This window comes from Saccopteryx bilineata, chromosome 3, assembly GCF_036850765.1.
Source record: "Saccopteryx bilineata isolate mSacBil1 chromosome 3, mSacBil1_pri_phased_curated, whole genome shotgun sequence".
NCBI classification, from domain to species: domain Eukaryota; kingdom Metazoa; phylum Chordata; class Mammalia; order Chiroptera; family Emballonuridae; genus Saccopteryx; species Saccopteryx bilineata.
The window spans coordinates 174,341,171-174,363,486 of record NC_089492.1 but is presented as its reverse complement, the minus strand read 5'-3'; the positions used below and the strand labels follow the sequence as shown (position 1 = coordinate 174,363,486).

General features: G+C 37.5%; 1 protein-coding gene across 7 annotated transcripts in view; it reads left to right on the top strand.

The window, feature by feature from the left end:
* CDKAL1 (CDK5 regulatory subunit associated protein 1 like 1) overlaps window positions 1-22,316 on the top strand; it is a 1,056,598-nt gene that overhangs the window by 305,728 nt on the left and 728,554 nt on the right. For all 7 annotated transcript variants that reach the window (XM_066268295.1, XM_066268291.1, XM_066268292.1 and 4 more), the window contains one exon: window positions 19,412-19,532. In XM_066268295.1, coding sequence (XP_066124392.1) covers window positions 19,412-19,532 — 121 coding nt within the window. The remainder of the gene's footprint in view (window positions 1-19,411; window positions 19,533-22,316) is intronic.

The window sequence follows — 22,316 nt, the reverse complement described above, 5'->3', positions numbered from 1 at the left end:
ACTGATTTTTAACATTTGTATCTAACCTTTGGATATATACAAAGTGTGTCTGTAAAGTCATGGTGCACTTTTGACCGGTCACAGGAAAGCAACAAAGGATGATAGAAATGTGAAATCTGCACCAAATAAAAGGAAAACCCTCCTAGTTTCTGTAGGATGATGTGGCAGTATGTGCGCATGTGCAGATGATGATGTAACACCATGTGTACAGTGGAGCATCCCACGGCTCTGCTAGTCGAGATGTGGACGGTACAGAGGAAAGTTCATTGTGTTCTGTGGCTTGCTAAATTTGAATCCGTTTCCAAAGTGCAACGTGAATATTGGCGCATTTATAACGAAGCGCCACCACATAGGAATAACATTACTCGGTGGGATAAGCAGTTGAAGGAAACGGGCAGTTTGGTGGAGAAACCCCGTTCTGGTAGGCCATCAGTCAGTGATGAGTTTGTAGAGGCTATACAGGATAGCTACCTAAGGAGCCCTAAAAAATCTGTGCATGAGCCCACATCGAACTGCACTGAATAGGTATGAAACCAGGAGAGTTTTCCTTTTATTTGGTGCAGATTTCACATTTCTATCGTCTTTTGTTGCTTTCCTGTGACTGGTCAAAGTGCACCATGACTTTATGGACACACTGTACATCTTTTCTTTTAAAAGTTTATTCTGTACCACTCTTCAGATCATATAACATATATGTAGCAATTACTTCTGAGACTGAGAATAAATACCAATTTCATTTCCTTATTAGTTTGGGAGTGGGGACTCATTAGCAAGAATGTCCAGTTAGGATATCAATTATGGATTAATTTTCAAGAAGATTATCAGTACTGCTGTTTTATAAAGTATATATTCTTTATAAATAAACAGTAATAAAGAAACAGTAATTGAAATATACTCATTAAAGATGGTTTCTAACACATTTAAATCTTTTTTTTTTTATAAATAAATTTTTATTTTAATGGGGTGACATCAATAAATCAAGGTACATATATTCAAAGAAAACATGTCCAGGTTATCTTGTCATTCAATTCTGTTGCATACCCATCACCCAAAGAGAGATTGTCCTCCATCACCTTCTATCTAGTTTTCTTTTTACCTTTCCCCCTCCCCCCCTCCATCCCTTCCCCCGCCCTCTGTAACCACCACACTCTTGTGCAAGTCTCTTAGTCTCGTTTTTATGTCCCACTATTGTATGGAATCCTGCAGTTCTTGTTTTTTTCTGATTTACTTATTTCATTCTGTATAATGTTATCAAGATCCCACCATTTTGTTGTAGGTGATCCGATGGTGTATATGTGCCACATCTTCTTTATCCAGTCTTCTATTTTTTTTTTTTTTTTTTTTTTTTTTTTTTTTTAGAGTTTTACTTTATTTTTTTTTTATTTTTATTTATTCATTTTTTAGAGAGGAGAGAGAGAGAGGGGGAGAGAGACAGAAAGGAGAGAGAGACAGAGAGAGAGAAGGGGGTAGGAGCTGGAAGCATCAACTCCCATATGTGCCTTGACCAGGCAAGCCCAGGGTTTCGAACCAGCGACCTCAGCATTTCCAGGTCGATGCTTTATCCACTGCGCCACCACAGGTCAGGCCTCTATTTTTTTTTTACAGTGATTAAAGCAGTGTTTCCCAACCTTTTTTGTGCCATGCCCCACCTTAACTTTTCTAAATTTTTATGTCCCCCCCTATGTAACATACATAATTTTTAACATTAAAAAATTGATTTGTTCACTTAATAAACATAAATGATAGGTTCTAGGAAGAAATCACTATGAAATTGTTAACAAAACACAGTAAGTAAAATTTCAAAACATATAATGAAAAACAGAAATTTAAATTCCAAATAATTTTAATATAGATTTTTCTATATTAATTTATTATTTTAATTTAGTGTGATCCTTGCACTTGATGCTTGCTGCACAGAGATTTTATATTAGGTTCCAATTTGGTGAGCTTTAGTCTCAAGTCTCCACGTTGTGTTATATCCAGCCGATTTCTTTTTTTTACCAGTAAATCATTTACAGCATTAAATCCACATTCAGCTAAAAATGAAGATGGGAACGGTAGCAATAGTTTTCTTGCACATTTGGTTGAATTTTGGTATTTGATTTCTGTTTCCTCACAAAGCCATGCCATCGCTTCTTTGATATTAAATAAAGCTTTAACTGACTCATCATTTTGCAATTCTGCGAGTTCTTCTTGATACTGCATATTTGATATATCAGACAAATCTACTAACATTGGCTGCATCATCCATGTTGGGAAATCAATTTGTTTTAAATCAGAAAATCTTTCTTTTAAATCAGCCGATAGAATATTCAAATGATTGACAATAACAAGTAAAGCGGTATCAGTTACTTCACATTTTTGGAGCCAATGAAACTGTTTAAAGTTTTTGTTGTTAATATGTTTCTGACATAACTCAATATTGGTAATGAAACCAAATATCTTTGCTTTTGCATCGACAAGAGTTTTATTCCTTGAAGTTGCTTATTTAATATATTTAGTTTTTCAAAGATATCGGCTAAATAACTCACAAATGCTTTACCATCTATTGTTAACAGATACTTCATTTCAGGTTTGTCGCTTAAAAAATCACTAAGATTATCAAACAGTTCCATAAATCTTTTCAAACAGTTTCCTTTGGATAGCTATCTTACTTCACTATGAAGTAAAAGTCTCACATGGTCTTCATTTTGTTCTTCACAAAATAGCTTGAAAAGATGCTCACATTTGGCACTAGCTTTAATAGCATTAACACACTTTATTACTGTATGTAATACTTCATTCAGAACAGGCGAGATGTTTTTAGCTACCATGTTTTCCCTATGAATAACACAATGCACAAGAATCATTTCTGGATTCGCATCTTTCATCAATTTTAAGCAGCCATTTTTCTTGCCCATCATATTGGGAGCATCATCTGCAGCACAAGATGTTATATTTTTCATTGGTATATCATTGACATCTAAGTAGTTTTTTAGCTTGTTATATATATCTTTGGAGGTAGTGGTGCTTTCTAATCTTTTACAGAACAACATTTCTTCAGCAAAATGTCCTTTATCAATATATCTTACGTAAGTTATCAATACTGCCTCACTGTCTCTCAAGGTTGATTCATCCATTTGCAAGGAGAATTTTCTTGTTTTCAGCTTTTCAATAAGTTGTTTTTCAATATCCTCACTCATTTCGTCTATTCTTCTGCTACCAGTATTGTCACTGAGTGGCACAGCTTTTACATCTTTGTCATCTTTTTCAAGAACCGTTTTAAGAAATGCTGATATTGATGGTTTTATTAAATTCTCTCCTATAATGTGATTTTCTCCAGTTTTAGCGATGAATAAAGAAATTTGATAACTAGCCTCAAGAACACAATTATTAGTTGAAGTATGAGCAGTAAATAGAGACTTTAATGTTGTTCTTTTTTCAAAATTTTTCTTTAAAGTTTTAAAGTAACTCAAATCTGAATTAATATGAGCACTATGTTTCGCCTTCAAATGCGCCTCAAGACGACCTCATTTCATTGATTCGTTGGTCAAGCATTGCTGGCATAAAAGACAAAAAGGAATCCGCTCATCGTGAACAGCGGGTATGAACCCAAATTTTAAATATTCCTCTGAATATTGACGAGTTTTTTTCTTGCTTGCACCACTCATTTTACTATGGGTTATAAGAAATAGAAATAAGATCAATTAAAAACTAATATTAAAATATGTGTTAAAATATATTCAATGTGACATAGAGTAAATGTATACTAAAAATTCATATTTATTTAAATGTATATAACACATTTACTACACTACCACCGCAAATCAAAAGGTATCTATATTTTTCCCACTTGACAAAATTTTCTGGAAAGTTATGCTTTTAAAATTAAAATTGTCATGTATGCACTATTATAGCCCCAATAATATTTATAAAATATTAGTGCTTTCTATGCCCGATGCAAGAAGTACTTAATAAAGAGTTTAATATTGATAAAAATAAAATCAAATACTTACCAATTAAATCTGTGCAATATATTTATATGTATATTTATTAAATCAATGAGCTTTTACAACAGTTTTGACTGACACTTATTTCAAATTAACACCAACTGAATGATGTGAAACACTACAGAAGTTGTGATGGGCCAATTAGGTGAGAATAACTATGTTGTTTAGCGAGTTTTTAAAATGTCCGGGGTTCCCCGCGGCAGACGGCACGCTCCGTGGTGAACCCAGGACGAAGTTTACTTGATGACGCCAATCACCCAGTTGATATTTTGGTCTGGTCAAACGAAATTATACTTAATAATTATTTACTGCAATTATTTAAGAATTGCATTTTTTGTTAAATTTGGCACCGATATCTAGCATTGAATTTAAATGGCCCGGGGCGAAAGAGTTAAAGTCGTGTTGAGTCCATTTTCAAATTGCCCCCCTTAACTATCGAATTGCCCCCCTGTGGGGCGTGGGCCCCATGTTGGGAAACTTGGCCAATACAGCAAGAATCCATAAAAGAGTAGTGTCCTTAACATGTTCACCAAGTCCAAGTTGACCCCATCACCATGCCAAATCACTGAAAAAATGCAACCCAACCCCAGTTCAGTCTGTTAGGAGCTGTCCCAAGGAGCAGGAGTCCCGGAAAAGTCCACATCCAGGAAAAGTCCTCATGGCACTGGAATTGTTGTCACAATTCTATACTTTGCAGCTCATGTCCAAGTCCCAATGACTGCTGCTTCTAGCTGGTAATGATTCAGGTAGACTGGCAAAGCCAGTCTGCCTGAATCTAACAGATTTAAATCTTTATTGTAATTGAAAATTCAAATGCACCATTGCTTTAAACTGCACAGAAGTTTGCTGCTGTAATGAGTAAGAATCCTAGAGGAAGATGATGAAGAGTTGTATTGAAATGCTTGTTTTTCTGCTGACAGGTCACTTTTAGGTTGTGGTTTTATCCACTGCAGCACAGGTTAGGCAACAGGTTGTTTTTAACAACCCGCACAATCTCATTGGTTCTGTTTCTTGACTTGTAAATTTTATGACATGGAAGATCCCTTCAATTCAGAAATCCTCAGTGTTTCAGTCTGCTATATAAAACTGAGTTTCAGAGTCTCATTAGAATGAGAGACTGATGTTTTGGACAGTGATCTCTAGCAAAAGTTTTTAGAATGGGACTAGCTTTTCCTTGCATCCTAGTCAACACATATACATTTCATTTTTCTCTCCCCACGCCTACCAAATGAAGTTGAAGATGTTCAGGGCAAACATGCCATGCACTTTTCTTTCATGTATGTCTGTGTTCTTCAGTGGGGGGCGTCTTGAAGAGAGCACAGTTTTCTGATTCCTTTGCCTTTACTCTGTTCAGCTGTTATGCTCTCCTGGGTGGTGACAGACATTACTTTCCAGTGCTTAAGGGTTTTGTGCTACTTTGAAGCAGCTTTTATTTCTACCCTGGGGCATGTTTATTTTCAGGACTTAGAGACAGGTATTGCTGGTGAAATAAATCGAGAGGATTTAATGTAAGGTGAGAAGATCAGATGGAGTAGTTATTCTTCAGGGTGCTTCCTGAGAGAGGAGTGGTAACTGAAAGGAACTACTAGCCAGAGAGGGGAGATGGCAGGGTGGTTTGTCAGAACTGGGGAAGGTAGGACTTGGAAATTTTGGCATGTGGCCTCTCACCTCAATTTGTTGTCACTGTGAGCCTCAATTACATACAGCTGGGAAAGGAAAATATCACTCAGATGTCCTGGGGTGGGAAACAACCATGATTCTTCATCTTGATTTCCTGAGCACATGCCCTAAAGATTTATACAGATTTACATGCAGTTCCTGGCACACTACTGCATTCTGTTCCCTCTTCCCTCATATTCAAGAAATAGTGTCAGAATGCAAGTGAGTGGTTTAATAGGGATGATCTTGAATCTGCTTTAATTTATAACAAAATCATTTGCAAATTTATCATTATCAATGCAATTATTTGTGACCTATTTCCTAGTTCTCCAGAGCTTTTAAAATAAATGGGATCTGACTTTAACTTACAGTGTTTGAAAGTTTGGAAAATCTCCTGGTCTTCTTGCTTTGGAGAAGCAGCATTAGCACTATAGGTTCTGATTGAATAACAGTTTTACCATAGCAACTGTAACTATAGTACTTTTATCTCTTTGTAACTTACCCTTTTTATATACAATTATTTGTTGTGCTCCACAGGAACCTGGTATCACTGATCTTTTTGTTATTATGATTGTGTATTTTTAGCAATTTTGTATTCCACATTGCTGATTTGATTCTTGGCTTTATCTGCTCTACTGTTGATTCCCTGTAAGTTATTCTTTATTTCAGTTAGTGTATCCTTCATTACTGACTTTTATTTTTTTAATGGCTTCCATGTCCTTTTTTATGCTGTTGATGTTCTCACTAAGTTTATTGAGAATTCTTATGGCCAGTGTTTTGAACTGTGCATCTAGTAGATTGCTTGTCTTCATTTTGTTTAGTTCTTTTTCTGGAGTTTTGTTCTGTTCTTTCATTTGAGACAAGTTTCTTTGTCTCCCTTTTTTGGCCTTCCTGTGTTTGTTTCTTTTCTTTTTTTAAATTTTTCTTTTTTTAGGTGAGAGGCAGAGAGATAGACTCTCACATGCATCCTGACTGGGATCCACCCAGCAACTCCTCTCTGGTGCCAATGCTCGAATCAGCTGAGCCATCCTCAGTGCTTTAAGGCTGATGCTTGGACCAATGGAGCTAACCTAGGTGCCCAGGGCCAATGCTTAAGCCAGTTGAGCCACTGGCTGTGAGAAGGGAAGACAGAAAGGAGGGAAGTGGGAGGAGAAGAGAAGCAGATGGTCATGTCTCATTTGTGCCCTGATGGAAGATTGAACCCAGATGTCTGCATACTGGGCTGATGCACTATTCACTGAGCCAAGGAGCCAGGGCCTGTTTCTGTGCATTAGGTAGAGCTGCTCTGTCTCCTGGACTTGGTAGAGTAGCCTTATGTAGTAGGTGTTCCATAGGGTCCAGTGGGACAGCCTCCCCAATCATCCAAGCTGGGCATTCCAGGTGCGCACCCCCATCCCTGGTGGTGTATGTACATCCTCCTGTTGTATTTGAGTCTTGGTTCCTGTTGGTACATCACTGGGAGGGATTTACCCACAGACTGATGGTTACAAGAGCTGACTGTGGCCACTGACAGTCACGGAGAATCAGCTGTGCAGGGGCACACCCACAGTGCAGGATTTTCTTTGTTGGGGCTATGGTGCCCTCTGAGTCTACCCTTTGAGTGTCTCTTGTGGAGGTGGCTTGGCATTACTTCAACATGATCTGAAGCTGTTCACTGGATGTGCTGGTCTTTGGGCCTTGCAGGAGGTGCAGGCCAAGGTCATCCGCCACTGTGTTCTGCCATGGACCACCCAGCATGAGCTACAGAGTGATCTGAAGATTGCTGCTACTTCTGATGGGCTTGGAGGTGCTCGGCTGAGACCAAATAGGAACCACGGCTGGCTGCCACTGGTGCCAGGCCTGGGGCCACTTAAGCAAGAAGTATGATGGGGCAAACTGAGCCCAGATGCTGCTTCTTTAAGACATTTTAGGAAAAGCGTAATCATGAGCCAAGATAGGCCATTTGTGTGGAAAAGCCACAGGAAACAACTTGGATGAGCTCACAAGTTGGGTGTGGCGGGGTCTCAGGAAATCTTCTGGGTGGGGTGAACAGTGTGAGCCAGGTTGATGGAGACTCAGATATGGTGCCCACCTGCTGGCTCTGTGGAGGGGTCTCAGAAAAGAACAGTGGGCTTGTCAGCACTTTTGTCTAGCAGAGAGCTGCCCTTCCAGCTCTTGCCTTGATGCTAGACAGTCCTCTGCATATGTCCCTGGTTCTTTTTAAGCTGCTGGCTCAGTGCTGGAGCTCAGAGCCAGACAGCCTGAGTTAGTCTGTGTGGGCCCTTTAAGAGGAATTGCCTGAGACTCCAGCAGCCCTCTGTCTCTTTCAGCCTCAATTTGTTGGTTTTTAGTCAGAAGTTATAGGGACTTGTCCTCCTGGTTCTGGAACTCTGGGCTGGGAGGTCTGGCGTGGGTCTGGGATGGTGCGCTCCTCAGGGGGGACCTCGGTAGCTGAGACAGTCCTCCCGATTTGTATTCATGTGGGTGTGGACATCCCCCACCTCCTACAAGTATGGATGTGCCTTCGTTAAACCCTTACCTGTAGGACTTCCATTCAGCCAGACTTCAGGTGGTTCTGAAAGATGATGTTCTGTAGTGCAGTGATCGTTTTGATGTAGTTGTGGGAGGACGCGACTACTGCGTCAGCTTCTCCACCATCTTTCCTCTTTCACATTTGCACTTACACATTTTGTCCTTCACATTTCTTGTTAACTTTTTTTTTTTATCTCATTCCCCCTTCTCTTTTCTCAGACTTTTATTTGCCATTTTATTTTGTGCCAAGTAGGAACTTTTTTTGTTAAGGAGTTAATAAATATTGGTTATATTTAAAAAAATATTTTTGTCTTACCTTGCTATAAAGGTGCTTAAATTTGGAAATTAGTGAGTTAGTTTCTTAACTGTAAGCAACCAATAAAAGCTGAAGAAAAATTTCTACAGAAAAAATTCTATTTGGTATGTTTTTTAAGGGTAATTTTTGAAGGTTTTAATGCAAAACACATTTTATACAGATTTTACTTTCAAATAATTAGGTCAAGAAAATTCTGACACTTTTTTTTTAAGGATATGGCCTATGTTCTAAAGTCTCTTCAGTCCAGATAAATATTGAAGCTGTAACCAGAAAGATTTTGATTCAGGTAACTTTCAGTCTTTAAAATTTCATAACCAATTTTAATTGGAATTTCTTAAAATCAAATTTTGAAAATAATGTTTGATCAGTCATTTGATTAGAAGTAAGAATACATCTCAAGTCCACATTATTTTCACCTCATAAACTATATATAGAATCATTTTTATTTTTGAAGGTAGAGTTTTTCAAGTGAGTCACCTTTATGCTAAGTCTTAATAAATCTTTTTAGTGAAATTTGGATTTAGCAATAGGCTGGTTCTGAGAAGTAGAAAATGAACAGTAAGCAGGAATTCTAGCAAAGAACTATGCTTGCTGTGATGTACTCTTGTTTCCAAATGGACTATGAAATATATATAGTCACATATATAAATTGTGTCCGATTTTCTCCACTAGTGTTGCCTCTCCTTGAAGCCTTTGTTGTTCTTTCCCAGGAAAGATGACTGTTCTCTCATGGTGTCCCACTGTTTCTAGAAACACTGACCAGACCATCAATGAAACCTCATTGCAGTTATTTGTTTGTTTAGAGGTCTGTTTTCTTCATGACCATAAGTCCCTTTTAGGGCAGCAGTTATATGGTTGCTCAGAGCAGAATAGGACTTTTTCTTTCTTCTGGGTAATATTTTGGTAGTCTTTATGTTGTAAGTAAATATTGATAAAGTTATATTTCATACACCATTTTAAGCCTATCTATATTGTTGTGAGACTTTTGTTGTAGTTGTGCATATGCGTTAATGTTTCATATTGTGTTCATCTTCTTTGTTTTTCTTAAACATTTCTGCACTGATTTTATTGTTGCCATAACCATAGAAGGGCAATGATAGCATCTAATAGAGTGTGAATTTAAAGCCAACAGGTAAGCTCTGGCGTCCCTTTCCCTAACTTCTTTCCACTTAGCTTGCTTCTGTATTGCCCGCAGTGCAAGCACTTGTCATTGTGGTGAAATGAAACACAATAAGGACAGACAGGCATTTTTTTAAAAGATCCATAGAGAAGACAGCCCTCTAATTTTCTCTGCCTCCCATCTCTCCTCTCACATTTATGGTGGCTTGAGTTGACTAATAGCAGGAGGAAAACTTGAAATTTTTATTCCTGATTTAAAGTAGCAATTTGAGCCTTAGTTTTTAAGAGTTAAATGTGGCTTACAATTTCCTTATGTCTTGTACTTGAAGTTATTTTCCAGCTGCTTGAATGTCATCTATTGTAAGATTTGTTATCTCTTCTTACATCACCTGGTGCCGTAACTTTGGGGCTATGGGTTTGAGCACGAGCAGTGATTAAGCTCCATATCGCTGCCGTGGGTGCTTTACCCACAGAAACTGCAGCACGCTTAGCTTTGTCACTGTAAACATTGCCACCTTGGAGCCACTTCATAAATTTCGAATTCAAGAGTCCCTGTTGTAGCAAGACAGCCAGTGGACTGAGGAGTTCTTTTACGGGTCTGTACTACTGTTGAGTTATTGATATGGGACTGCTTTGACTTTATCAGTCAAAGCTAAGTGTTTTGATACACACTTGATGTAGATTGTGAAAAATAAGTTTGCACCACACATTTCCCATTGTCTTAAAAAGTTCATCTGCTTATAAAAGAGGTAATTAAAACATAAAATTAGCCTGACCTGTGGTGGCGCAGTGGATAAAGTGTCGACCTGGAAATGCTAAGGTTGCCGGTTCGAAACCCTGGGCTTGCCTGGTCAAGGCACATATGGGAGTTGATGCTTCCAGCTCCTCCTCACCTTCTCTCTCTGTCTCTCTCTCCTCTCTCTCCTCTCTCTCTCCCTCTCTCTCTCTCTCTCTCTCTTTCTCACTCCTCTCTAAAATGAATAAAAATAAATAAATAAAAATAAATAAAACATAAAGTTAAATGCTTATGTTAATTTGCCTCCAGAAGATGCCTCCATTAGGTTAAGGAGATATTTTGCTTATGTAGATTGTCATATGTAGCCTTTGTTTAATATGATAAGCTTAAAAATAATTGCCTTTATTTGTTGTACTAGCAATGCTGTGCAAACGGAAAAAAAAATTGCCTAAGAATGTTTATTCCAACAAATGTTTTCAACTTGAGAGCTTCCAGAGTTCTGGATTGTACATAAATTTTACATCTTATAGTGTAGGACCTGTTTTGGGGCAACAAGATTTTTGATATTAAACTAAATCTTTAAACTTCTAGGGATTTAAATTTTGTATTTTGTCAATCTCTTAGTGTCCTCTCCAAGCCACCTATCAGGTAAAGTGTTGGGCTCTTCATGCTTGTTAAACTTTAGAAATGCACACTGATAACATCAGTACCTTTGTAGGCTCTCTTAACACTTTGAGTCACACTATAAATTCTGTCTTTTTGGACATTGATTCTTAACATTTTTTCTCATTTTAATATCTTTTCTAGTTGTCATTGTTCTAGTTAACATTTAAATTCATAATACTTGATGAAATCTTAGTAGCTAAAATTGGTGCTTGAATTGTAATGATCTTGTGTTTATGAGTAAATTCAGGCATTTCTCATAAAGTTTTCCAACCTAGACTTGTGAGAGAGCTGCTTCTAACATTTAACCCACTTTCTTTGTTTTTCTTTGCTATCTTCCTTTAAAATAAAAATATTTCAAGGGAGGGTCACACTTTCATGTGAAATTCAGAGACTACTTACTTTCTTGAGAGGTGGCCCATGTGAAGAATGACATGGAATGGAGTAGAGACAAACTTCTGGCTACATTTTTGTTTTTCTTTGTGATTAAGTAGTTAAAAATGCCTGTGAACGATATGTCAAGCAGTAGCTCCAAGCATTTTGTAGAAAACCAGATTAATGGAGCATTCCTTTGTGATGTTGTTAAATAATACTCAGATTGATGTGACTAAACTTACTCAAGTGAGAATTGGTATCTGCATCACACTGACTCTTTTATTCTTCTTGCTCAAATTTTCTGCCTTCTCCTGCCCTCTGCCCCTGGACTCCAACATCATTTTAGATTGCTTTACTGGGAAATTTTCCAGCAGGCTGACCTAGAGTGTAGGGTCAGGCAGGTCTTCTGAATGTGTCCTTATAAGACTGAAATTGTGTGGCGTGAAAGCAGCTAGTGAGAAACCAAGAAAACTTGGCATGAGGCCTCTCCGGTGTTGGATGAGGTGGGTGAGTGGCCACATGATAAGGAAACAATGAATGGCCATTCAAGCAGGTGGGAGGAATACAGTATTAAAGGAAAGTCTGGCTGTATAGTGCCTTTAGAAGAAAAAGAAATTTAGGGGGAAAGAAAATAAACTATACGAGTCCAAGTTGCCAGGCCACTGCTGCTTCTGTAATATTCTGAAGCGAATTAGTCCAAACCACTTTAGCTGTAGGAACCAAAAGAGGACAGATTGGTAGAAATGTAATTAATAAATATGTATTTTGTAGGTAGTTTTATTTCTGTCACTCAATCTTTGTGCTTGTATTTCAGGGGTTGGTTCTTTTCTATTTGTGAATGATCATTATAATTGGCTACTTGACATGTTGACAGACTGGGCTCTCTATATGTGGATAGGATGTTTTCCCTAAGGTCTACATGTAATAATGTTCAACACAACACTATAGGATTTGGAAAATAACTTTTTGTACTGGAATATCCATGAACACACTGAATATTGATTCAACTAGGATAGCATTTATTGTACAAAATATGACTGGTTTTTTTTTTCACATAAGGTGTTTAGTAATATGAATTGACAATATGTATATAAGTGAATTATATGAAAAACCAGCTTTTGGTTGAAATTTTTGTAATATATAATTATTTTATCTAATAAAGTGGTTCACTAACATTCTTTAGTGGATTAGATTAAATGTAAAAACCCTCTCTGAATCAGGTTTTTGTAGCTGATTTATAAATAAGTGCTGAAAGCCTCAGGCTTAAAATTAAATTTGTTTTAACAGGGTTTTTTTTCTATGACAGTTGTAAGTAACAACTTAGAGAGATGTGTATTAAAGGTGGTTAATAAACCCACTGAGACTCAGTTGACCATTATTTAGAGGAGATGAAATGTGGATTTACATTTAAAATGGAAAAGATAAAGGACATCAGAAATACAATGTTTGAGCATGTCCCATTGACATATAAGGTAATCTTTTTCATCCTGATTTTAAAACTGCATATCTCTGTTTTAATCACTTTACATCTTTATCCCTGTCTTCTCAGTGGTCTTGTGTTATCAGTTGCTCGGGTCACACTGAGCATCTTTCTTTCCATCTGTTCTTTTAATACTTCCTCCTTTAATTTTTTATTATATGTGATTAAAAATGATATAAAAACTGATACTTTCACTCTCTTTCAAATTCTGTTGTCCTGATTTTTTTTCTGCTTTTCTCTTCAATCTAGTCATAGTAGTCAAGAAATAAATCAGTGTTCATTGAGGAGCCATTTGTTTTCATCACAGCTCTAGGCATCAGCGGCTAACCAAAAGGGACAAAACAAAGAAGCAATATATGGCCTCGCTTCCTGGTCCCTTCATAAATGTAGCATGTTCATTTTCAGCAAAATTGCTCCAAAAATATATATTTTTTTCATTTTTTACATCTTTACCCCTCAGCATGTTTCCCTCAGTCTTATGTCCTCCCTTTGCTTCTCAAAGACTTGGTATCTTGAAAATATCACCTTCAATTTTATTCTTTATTCTGTCAAATTTGAGGTTTTTTTAGATGATAATATTTATAACTACATATAACAGGTAATGATTTTCAATATATGTTTTTATTCTGTGGTCTGTAGAGTCAAGAAGTTAATTTGAAACAGGAATTCTGTTTGAAAAAGAATTTTTATCTATATTTAAGCTTATTGGGGTAACATTGGTTAATAACATAAATACTTTACATGTAACCATAAAAGTTTTTTCTGCTAGACCATTTTTTAAAAAAGATAATCATTCTGTGACTGCTTGAATTTCTTTCCTTTCATTGTTAGCTAGATATAAGGAGGGACTTTTATTTTCTTCTTTGTCTTTAGTATACTATATTTTCAATTCTTTAAAAAAAAACCAGACTGTCGTTAGGTCTGCCACTCTTTAATGAGTCATTGGATTGGAAAATAACTCATTATATTATCAGACAGAGATATGTTCCTTTATTTGCATGTAGATAGTGAAGATGAATAATTTATCAAATGTTATTAGTGCAGGGTGCATATTACTGAAGTCTCAGCAGGATATAATGAAATTTGTCTCATTCTAGTATGAAAATAGCATGCCTTTGCATAGTCATTATGAACTTTTGGCATTTTGCACAGAGAACTATTATGTTATCATGGCAATCTTGCTCACTTTTTCATTAACTGGACTTCTGATTGAAGAGTTCATCTTATCTTGAAAATCTGAAATCTGGTATGCCAAATGCTTACTTGACTCAAGCTATGTTTCTACATCAGAGCAAGAATTTTCAGGATGAATGAAGTATGTAATGTTTCTTATTAAAGTGATTAGTGCAAAAAGGTTGTGACTGATGGCTTTATTACTTCTGGTCATGAAAAGCTGTCTGTATGAGATGTTTAAGCAATGCATCTTTCTGAAATGAGGGTTGATGAAACTTGTATATAATTGCTTAGAATCTTATATCTAGTAATTATGTATTTAAAGTTACTTGCTTTTAAAAAAGTGGCTTTGATTTGCTTGTGGCATGACTGTGTGAAGAGGTCAACAGATCTCTTCCCAAGCAGTGATAAAGCTGGATAAATGATTAAAAACAAATCATGTCAGCACTTTGGAAATCATCTAAAAGCATTCAGCAAATTGAGAAGTGTTTATTTGTGAAAACAACTGAACTTTGGGTAAGAACAGTGTGAGCCTGCAGTGTTTGTTTCTTGGGCTACTCCCATTTTCCTTCCTCACCCCTGTGGGCAAGGATGTTCAACAGGGCAGAGCAGGCTATGAAAACCAGCCACTTGACTACTCTGCCATGACAGCTCAGTTGATTTGGAGAACTGTCAAAGTAAAGATTTTGGTGGAAGTGACAGGGAGGGTCATTGTTCTGCCCCCTAAAAGTTGTGGGCCTGCTTGGCAAGAGTACACAGGTAGACTAACCAGGGATTTAACAGGAATTTCTGGGAGGTAAGACAGTGCTAGGAAGCTTGATAAAAATCTCCACAGTCTGTAGGTTGACTGGAGGTAGTACACATGCCCAGCAGAGATTAGAGTGGGCCCAATCCACCCACACTTTTTTGCCTGCTAGAGCCTGCATACACAACCAGGGGAGGAGGGAGAGGACCCAGGGAAGCCCAGGAGAAGGTAAAAGTTGGGGCAGAGTTGAAAATGGCTCTAGCTTGGAATGCCCTTACCAGCTCATAAAGAGATACACCAGCAGATAGGAGAAATCTTACTGGTTCATGGTATTTCAACAAATGTGTGACTGGTCCTGCTTAATAAAAAGCTATGTAGACACAGAGTTGAGCCCTGGGAAGTTATTCTTGAGGGAAAATCTAACAAAAGTAAGAAGGGACATCAATGATTGTTCATATTCTAGAGAGATAGGCATCGTAGAGCTAGTCCAGGTAAGTTACTTAACAAGAACAACAGCCTTTGGGTGGGTGGGGAAATCTGAATTGAGAGTTGCTGCAGTATATTAACTAAAATGTCCAGTATTCAACAAAGTGTAATGATACATGCAAAGAAACAAAGTATAACCTTTTTTAATTTTATTATTATTTTTTTAATAGGGAACATTTCTTTTTTTAGATTTTATTTATTCATTTTTATTAGAGAGGAGGGGGGGAAGAGAGAGAGAGAGAACAGGGAGGAGCTGGAAGCATCAACTCCCATATGTGCCTTGACCAGGCAAGCCCAGGGTTTCGAACCGGTGACCTCAGCATTCCAGGTTGATGCTTTATCCACTGCGCCACCACAGGTCAGGCTAAGTATAACCATTTTTAGGAAAAATAAATGCTTTCAGTACAAATTGTCTTTGACTAAAATTGTTGGGTTTAGCAAAGACTTCCAAGCACTAAGTGAAACCATGCTGTCATTTAAGGAAAGGACGTTGATAGTGACTCAAATACAGAATTACAAAAAGATAGAAATTATATTTAAAAAACCCAATAGAAATATAGTTACAAAGTATACAGGAAGTGAAATTAAACAGTTGTTAGAGGGGCTTAATTGAAGATTTGAGGTGGCAGAAAAAAGAAATCAGTAAATTTGAGGATAGACCAGTAGAAAAATTATCAATCTGAAGAAGAGAAGACCATAATCAGGTCTGACCAAGTGGTGGTGCAGTGGATAGAGCATCAGACTGGGACGTGGAGGACCCAGGTTCGAAACTCAGAGGTCGCTGGCTTGAGTGTAGGTTCATCTGGCTTGAGCGTGGGCTCACCAGCTTGAGCAAGGGTTGCTGGCTTGAGCCCAAAGATTGCTGACATGAAGCCCAAGGTCGCTGGCTTGAGCAAGGGGTCACTCATTCTACTGTAGCCCCCTGGTCAAGGCACATATGAAAAAGCAATCAAGAACAACTAAGGTACTGCAACGAAGAATTGATGCTTCTCATCTCTCTCCCTTACTGTCTGTCTGTCCCTGTCTGTCCCTCAGTATCTGTCACTCTCTGTCAAAAAATAAAAACAAAAAACCATAACTAGGACCTCAGAGACCTGTGGGACAACATCTAGCACACCAACATGTGTGTCTTGGGAGTCATAGAAGGAAAAAGAAAAAGTGCCCCCCCCCCAAAAATACTGGATGAAAAGTTCCTAAATTTGATGAAAAATGTTACTTTATGGATCCAAAAAGTTACTTAACTTGCATGTAGGAAAATCACAGAGATCTATACCTACACACATCATACTCAAACTATTGAAAGAGAAAATTTTGGAAGCATAAGAAAGAAGTGACACTACAGGGAAACAACGGTAAGATTAATAATGGGCTGCTTATCAGAATTAAGAGAGGTCAAAGGCAGTGGAATGATATAGTCAGTGCTCAAAGGAAAGAACTGTCAACTAATAATTCTGTATCCAGCAAAGTTATCATTCACAAATGACACGAAATAAAAACATTCCCAAATAAATAATTTGTTGCTTTAAAATTTTCTTTACAAGAAATACTAAAAGTTCTCAGGCAGAAAGAAAGAGCTGCCAAGTGGTATCATGAATTCTCAGGAGGAAATGAAGAGTGCTGGGAATGGTAATTCTGTGGGTAAATAAAAAGTACTCTTAAAATATTTTTTTTCACATTTTTCTCTTTAAAAACAGTTATATAACAATTATATCAGTTCATTTTTGGATTTATACAACTATATATTAATATATGTACAACAACATATAGCACAAAGATAGAGGATAGACAAGAAATGGCACTTGGATAATTGAACATCCATATGGAAAAGATGAACTTAAACCTGTACTATGCTCTCAAAGTAACGAAGAGGATCCTAGACCTAAATTTTAAAGCTAAAACAGTAAAACTTCTAAAAGAAAATGTAGGAGAAATCTTTGTGTCCTTGGGCTAGGCCAAGAGTTCTTAGCTATAATAGCAAAACATGAGCTATAAAAGACAAAATTTATAAAGTGAACTTCATTTAATTGGAAAACACTTTTCAAAACATATTATCATGAATGTAAAACTATACGCATAGAGTGAGAAAATATTTTCGAGTCATATATATTATCTAAGTTCTTGTAGGCAGAATATATAAAGAATTCTTACAACTCAGTAATAAGACAAATACTCCAATTAAAACATTTGGCAAAATACTAGAGTAGACATTTTTTATTAGTGAGGAACATCACACCATTATGGAAGCAGAGAATTTCCCAAGATCTGAAGTCAGCATGCTGAAGACCCAGGAGAGCTGATGAATAGTTTTGGTCCAAGTTCAAAGGCCTGAGAAACAGGAGAGCTGATGGTATAAGCTTTAGTCTGCAACTGGGCAGTCAGAAGAACTAAGAAGAGCTGATATTTCAGCCAGAGTCTGAAGGCTGGCAGAGACCCATGATCCAACTCTATCGTCAAGCAGGGGGAGTTCCCTCCTACTCAGCACTTTTGTTCTATTCAGGTCTTCAGTTGATTGGGTAAATGACTGTGTAAGGTTCACCAGTATAAGGGTGAGTGATTTGCTTTACTTAGTCCATTGATTCCGATGGCAGTCTCATCCAGAAACACCTATCAGAATAATATTTGGCCAAAGGTCTGGGGGTCCTGAGGCCCTGTCAAAATGACACATAAAATTAACTATCACAACATTTTACCAACAGAACATACAGTTAGTTGGTTAATTATCACATGAAAAGGTACTTAACATCATAAGTTATTAGAAATGCAAATTCAAATCCTAATAATATACCACTACACACCCACAAAAATGACTATTGTCAAAAAAGTTATAGTATGAGGTATTAGCAACAATGTGGAGAAACTCTTATACATTTGTGGTGGGATATAAAATGTTATCACCACTCTGAAAAGTTTTTTTCTTATAAAGTTAAATATTAATTTACTACCTGACCTGGTGATTCCATTCATAGGAATCCAAGAGAAATAAAAACTTATATCTACATAAAGACTTGTATGCAAATATTCATTGGAACATTATTATAATAGGCATTACTTGGAAATAATCCAAATATCATCAGTTGGTCAACATTAATAAAGTGTGGTATTTTTGGTATGGGAGCAGGGATAGACTGTAAATAAGTTTGAGGGAATTTTGGGGGTGATAGAAATGTTCTTAAATTGGGATTTTGTGAAGATTACACAACTGTATAAGTTTATTTAATACAACTGAATTGTTGGTTCACAGTGGGTAAATTTTATTGGATGTCCCTTAGTAAAGTTATAAAAAAAATAATGGCTATATATAATGAGCAAATGACAAAGTAAACCTGGAAAAATAATTGGGAAATCTGAAGGGATGGAATTCTTTGTACTCTTCTTCCATCTTTTCTACAGAGTGCAATTAATTCAAAATTATAAACATTGTAATGGTTTTAGAAATGATCTAATTTACTTTTATAACTTTAAAAAAAATAAGTTCAAAAACACTTGATCTTTACATTTTTTACTTATTTTATATTTTTATTTATTGATTTTAGAGAGAGAGAGAGAAACATCCGTTAGTTGTCCCACTATTTTATGAATTCATTGGCTGAATCTTGTATATGCCCTGGCTGGGGATCAAACCTGCTACCTTGACTGAATGACACTCTAAGCAACTGAGTTACCTAACGTAGATCAAACACATTCATTTAAAAAAATCTAGTCCTAAAGTGTTTCATAAATTTCAGCTTATTTATTCTTTGCTTTTTTGATTTGCTATTTGCTTTGAGCAGATAATCTGCTTTTGCTTTTTTTCCCCCCTCCCTGTAGTGCAAAATTGGCCAGCATGCTGAGTTCTCAGGTGAACCTTCTTGCTTTATGCTAGTGAGCATTTATGCCTTGTGGGAAGACATTCTAAGGGTATTTCTGATTCTCTCATCTATGCAGTAAAATGTGCCAACATTATAAGCAAAGCACTTTGGACTGTAGGACATGAACATAGTTGTTTTTCCCTTTGGCAGTATTTCTTAGGTTAAATGATCACATCTTCTCTAGGTGTTTTTTTCCTCCGTAAAAGAAAAGAAGAAATTAAGTGCAAATATTAACACATTTGTTTCCAGCAATGAATTAAAGTGAAATTGTGTGACTCATGCTAATGTGTGTTTATATGCTTTATTTGAAGGTCACTCTGTGCGACTGCTTGGTCAGAAAAAGGATAATGGAAAACGGCTGGGGGGAGCACCCCTGGATTTGCCTAAGATTAGGAAGAATCCACTGATAGAAATCATTTCCGTCAATACTGGGTGAGTTGCTCTCAAACTTATAAAATACTCAACAGACTGCATGAATTCAGTCTTTTTCCCTGGACATCTGACATAGGAAATAGTTGTACCTTTTCATGGGAAAGAAAAACAAAAAGCTCTAAAAGTACATGATTATAGTTCCCTTCAAAATGTTTCTGGTGTACAAATTACACTTACATATGTAGCAGGGTTTTATATCTTTGATTAATATTATTTTAACTTCTCCTTTTTGGTAATAAACATGGTTTTCCTTTTCCAGCTATGCTGTTGGTTAAAATTATTTTCAAAAAAAGTATTTTATTTTGGGGAGTGGTTAATGTGCTCATCATTTTGGACTATTTTTCTTTCAGTAGAGTTACAATATTGTTCAAGGTACTGACCATGTTTTGATTTTAACTATCTGAAACACGTATTTGAAAATGTAACTTTTATACTTACAGAGGTCAGAAGTCAAATACATGTCTTACTATACTAAGAGCAAGGCTCTTGGGGAGAAATCTGTTTGCTTGCTTTTTTCAGCATTGATAGGACACCCACATTCCTTGCTTACAGTCTTCTTCCATCTTTAGTGCCAGCAACGTTGTATTTTTTTGTGTCTTCCATAGTCACATCTCCCTCTGATTCTGACTCTCACTTTTATGCGATTATATTGTGATTCATTGGGGACACTAGAATAATACAGGACCCTTTAACTATTTCAAGGTCAGCCGATTCCCAACCTTCATATCATTTGCAACCTTAATTCCCTTTGGCATGCAGGCCTCCAAGGGTTAGGCTAAGTATAAGAGAAAATTATACGTAGAGAAAAAAATCAACAAAAGCATTGGAGCAGACTATATATTTGTTTATGAAGTAGATAATTTTGTCCAGTTTGTCAGGAGTTTTTAGTATGTGTGAGGAAAATTGTGATAGGTTACCATTTGTGTGAAGAATCTATACACTTGATTCAGTGGTAAAGGAAAGGAGAGCCCTGAAGTCTGGAGCAGAGGTGAGAGATTACCATAGCGAGGCATTAGCAAGGCCACTCTGGGACCAGCCGGCAATGTGGGTTGGTGCTGGAGGATAGCTGGATACGTGGAGACCAATTCCGAGGCCGTTAGCATCCCAGCCAGGAAGGACAGGAGGCCAGAGTGGTGGTTTTGGGAATGGAAAGCAAGGACAGCAGCCAGCTGTGGGAATGGTTGTGAACACGGCCTTTGGCCTACTCTGGTGGAGTTATTTGTAACCATGGGTTTGGAAGTTGCAAAGGATGGTTGGAAATAGAAACACAAGGTGAAAAAGAAGCTTTAGTTGGAGGGGTGAAATAAATGAGGTCGCTGAAAGTGAGTGGTCAGTGCTGCCTGTGTTTGGGAGGAGACAAGAACCACCTGTAAAACAGAGAAGATTTTATGATTGCGGAGTCCAGTATAATCAGTTGCTTCAGACCCTTGGAGGAGAAATAATACTGGGTTTGGTGAACTATTTTAATAGGCTGGGAAAATTAGAAACCAAGTTGAAAAAGGAAGATTATTTTCTTGAGTTGGACTATAAATTAAGAGAGGTAGTCTTTAGAGAACAGGAAGATTTTTAAAAATCTGAGTTTGTTTAGAGGCAGAGGGGTAAGTATTAGGAATATACTGATGGGAGAAACTCAGCAGGATCTTATATGGACAGATAAGTCTCGAAAAGAAAGGATGCTTTTGTGCTTCCTTAGATATAGGAGTAAAGGATGAGAGGAAGTTTAAGTGCAGAATTTATCAATTTGTTTTTCTTAAAGTTTTTCAGCAATTTACTATAGAGACTGGTTCAGTTTCTTCATGCTGTCAAGCAAAACAGAGGGCAGAGTTCACTGTTGCGGTTAGTGTACCACAGCGTTTTGATGACACTGCTTTGAGCCAGGGCCAGTTCTTTATCGGAGTACAGGCCCCCTCCCCTCTAGGACCTGTCCATGTTTTTTTCCCCTCCCTCTCTCCCTTTGGTCTTGATGTTCATTTGTTATTGTACCCTGTGTGCTTTCTTTTTCCTTTTTTCTTAGTCAACATAAAGGAAACTTGATTGAAGCCCCAGGGTCACCGGCTTCAGGCAGAAGGCTGCCCTGCTGGTCTCAGGAGGTGGTGGAGGGAAGGGCCTTGTTGAGCCTTCTTGGGCGCAGGTAGTTGGTGTGACCTCACTCCTGTGCAGTGACAGCACGGGTACAAGGAGCGGACACTCTCTGGTCATCTTACGCAGTTGTAGTTCTGGGAGAGCTGACAGAGGGCGGACTCACTAAATGATGCCATCCCACAGACAAAGCACCAGGGTGGACTCCTCCTGGGTGTTGTAGTCAGAGAGATGGCGGTCCTCCAGCTGTGTTCCCGTAAAAATCGAGTGTTGCTGGCCAGGCAGGATCTCCTCCTTGTCTTGGATTTTAGCGTTGATGTTCCCAGTGGTGTCACTGGGCTCAGTCTCAAGGGTGCCAGTCAGGGTCTTCACAAAGATGTGCATCTCATGTCTGCCAGGGAGGCTGCTCCCCTCCTCCTTGGAGAGGAAGAGCGACCCTGTATATTTTCTATAAAACAGAAGTTATATCACATTAGAGTCTAATTAAATGTTTGGCCAGAAATAATCATTTCTGAGGTAAAGATACGAAATTTAAAGATTCTTGCCCATGTTTTATTTTTCTGATTAAATTAGTAGAATTAGCTCATAGTTCTGAAGCACAAGAGAGGATGCATGTGGATATTTACTTAGAGAAGTTTCAACCCAGCACAATGGTCAGCTAGCAGGGATCAGCACGTGCATAGACACAAGAAGTGAGCCGAGGTT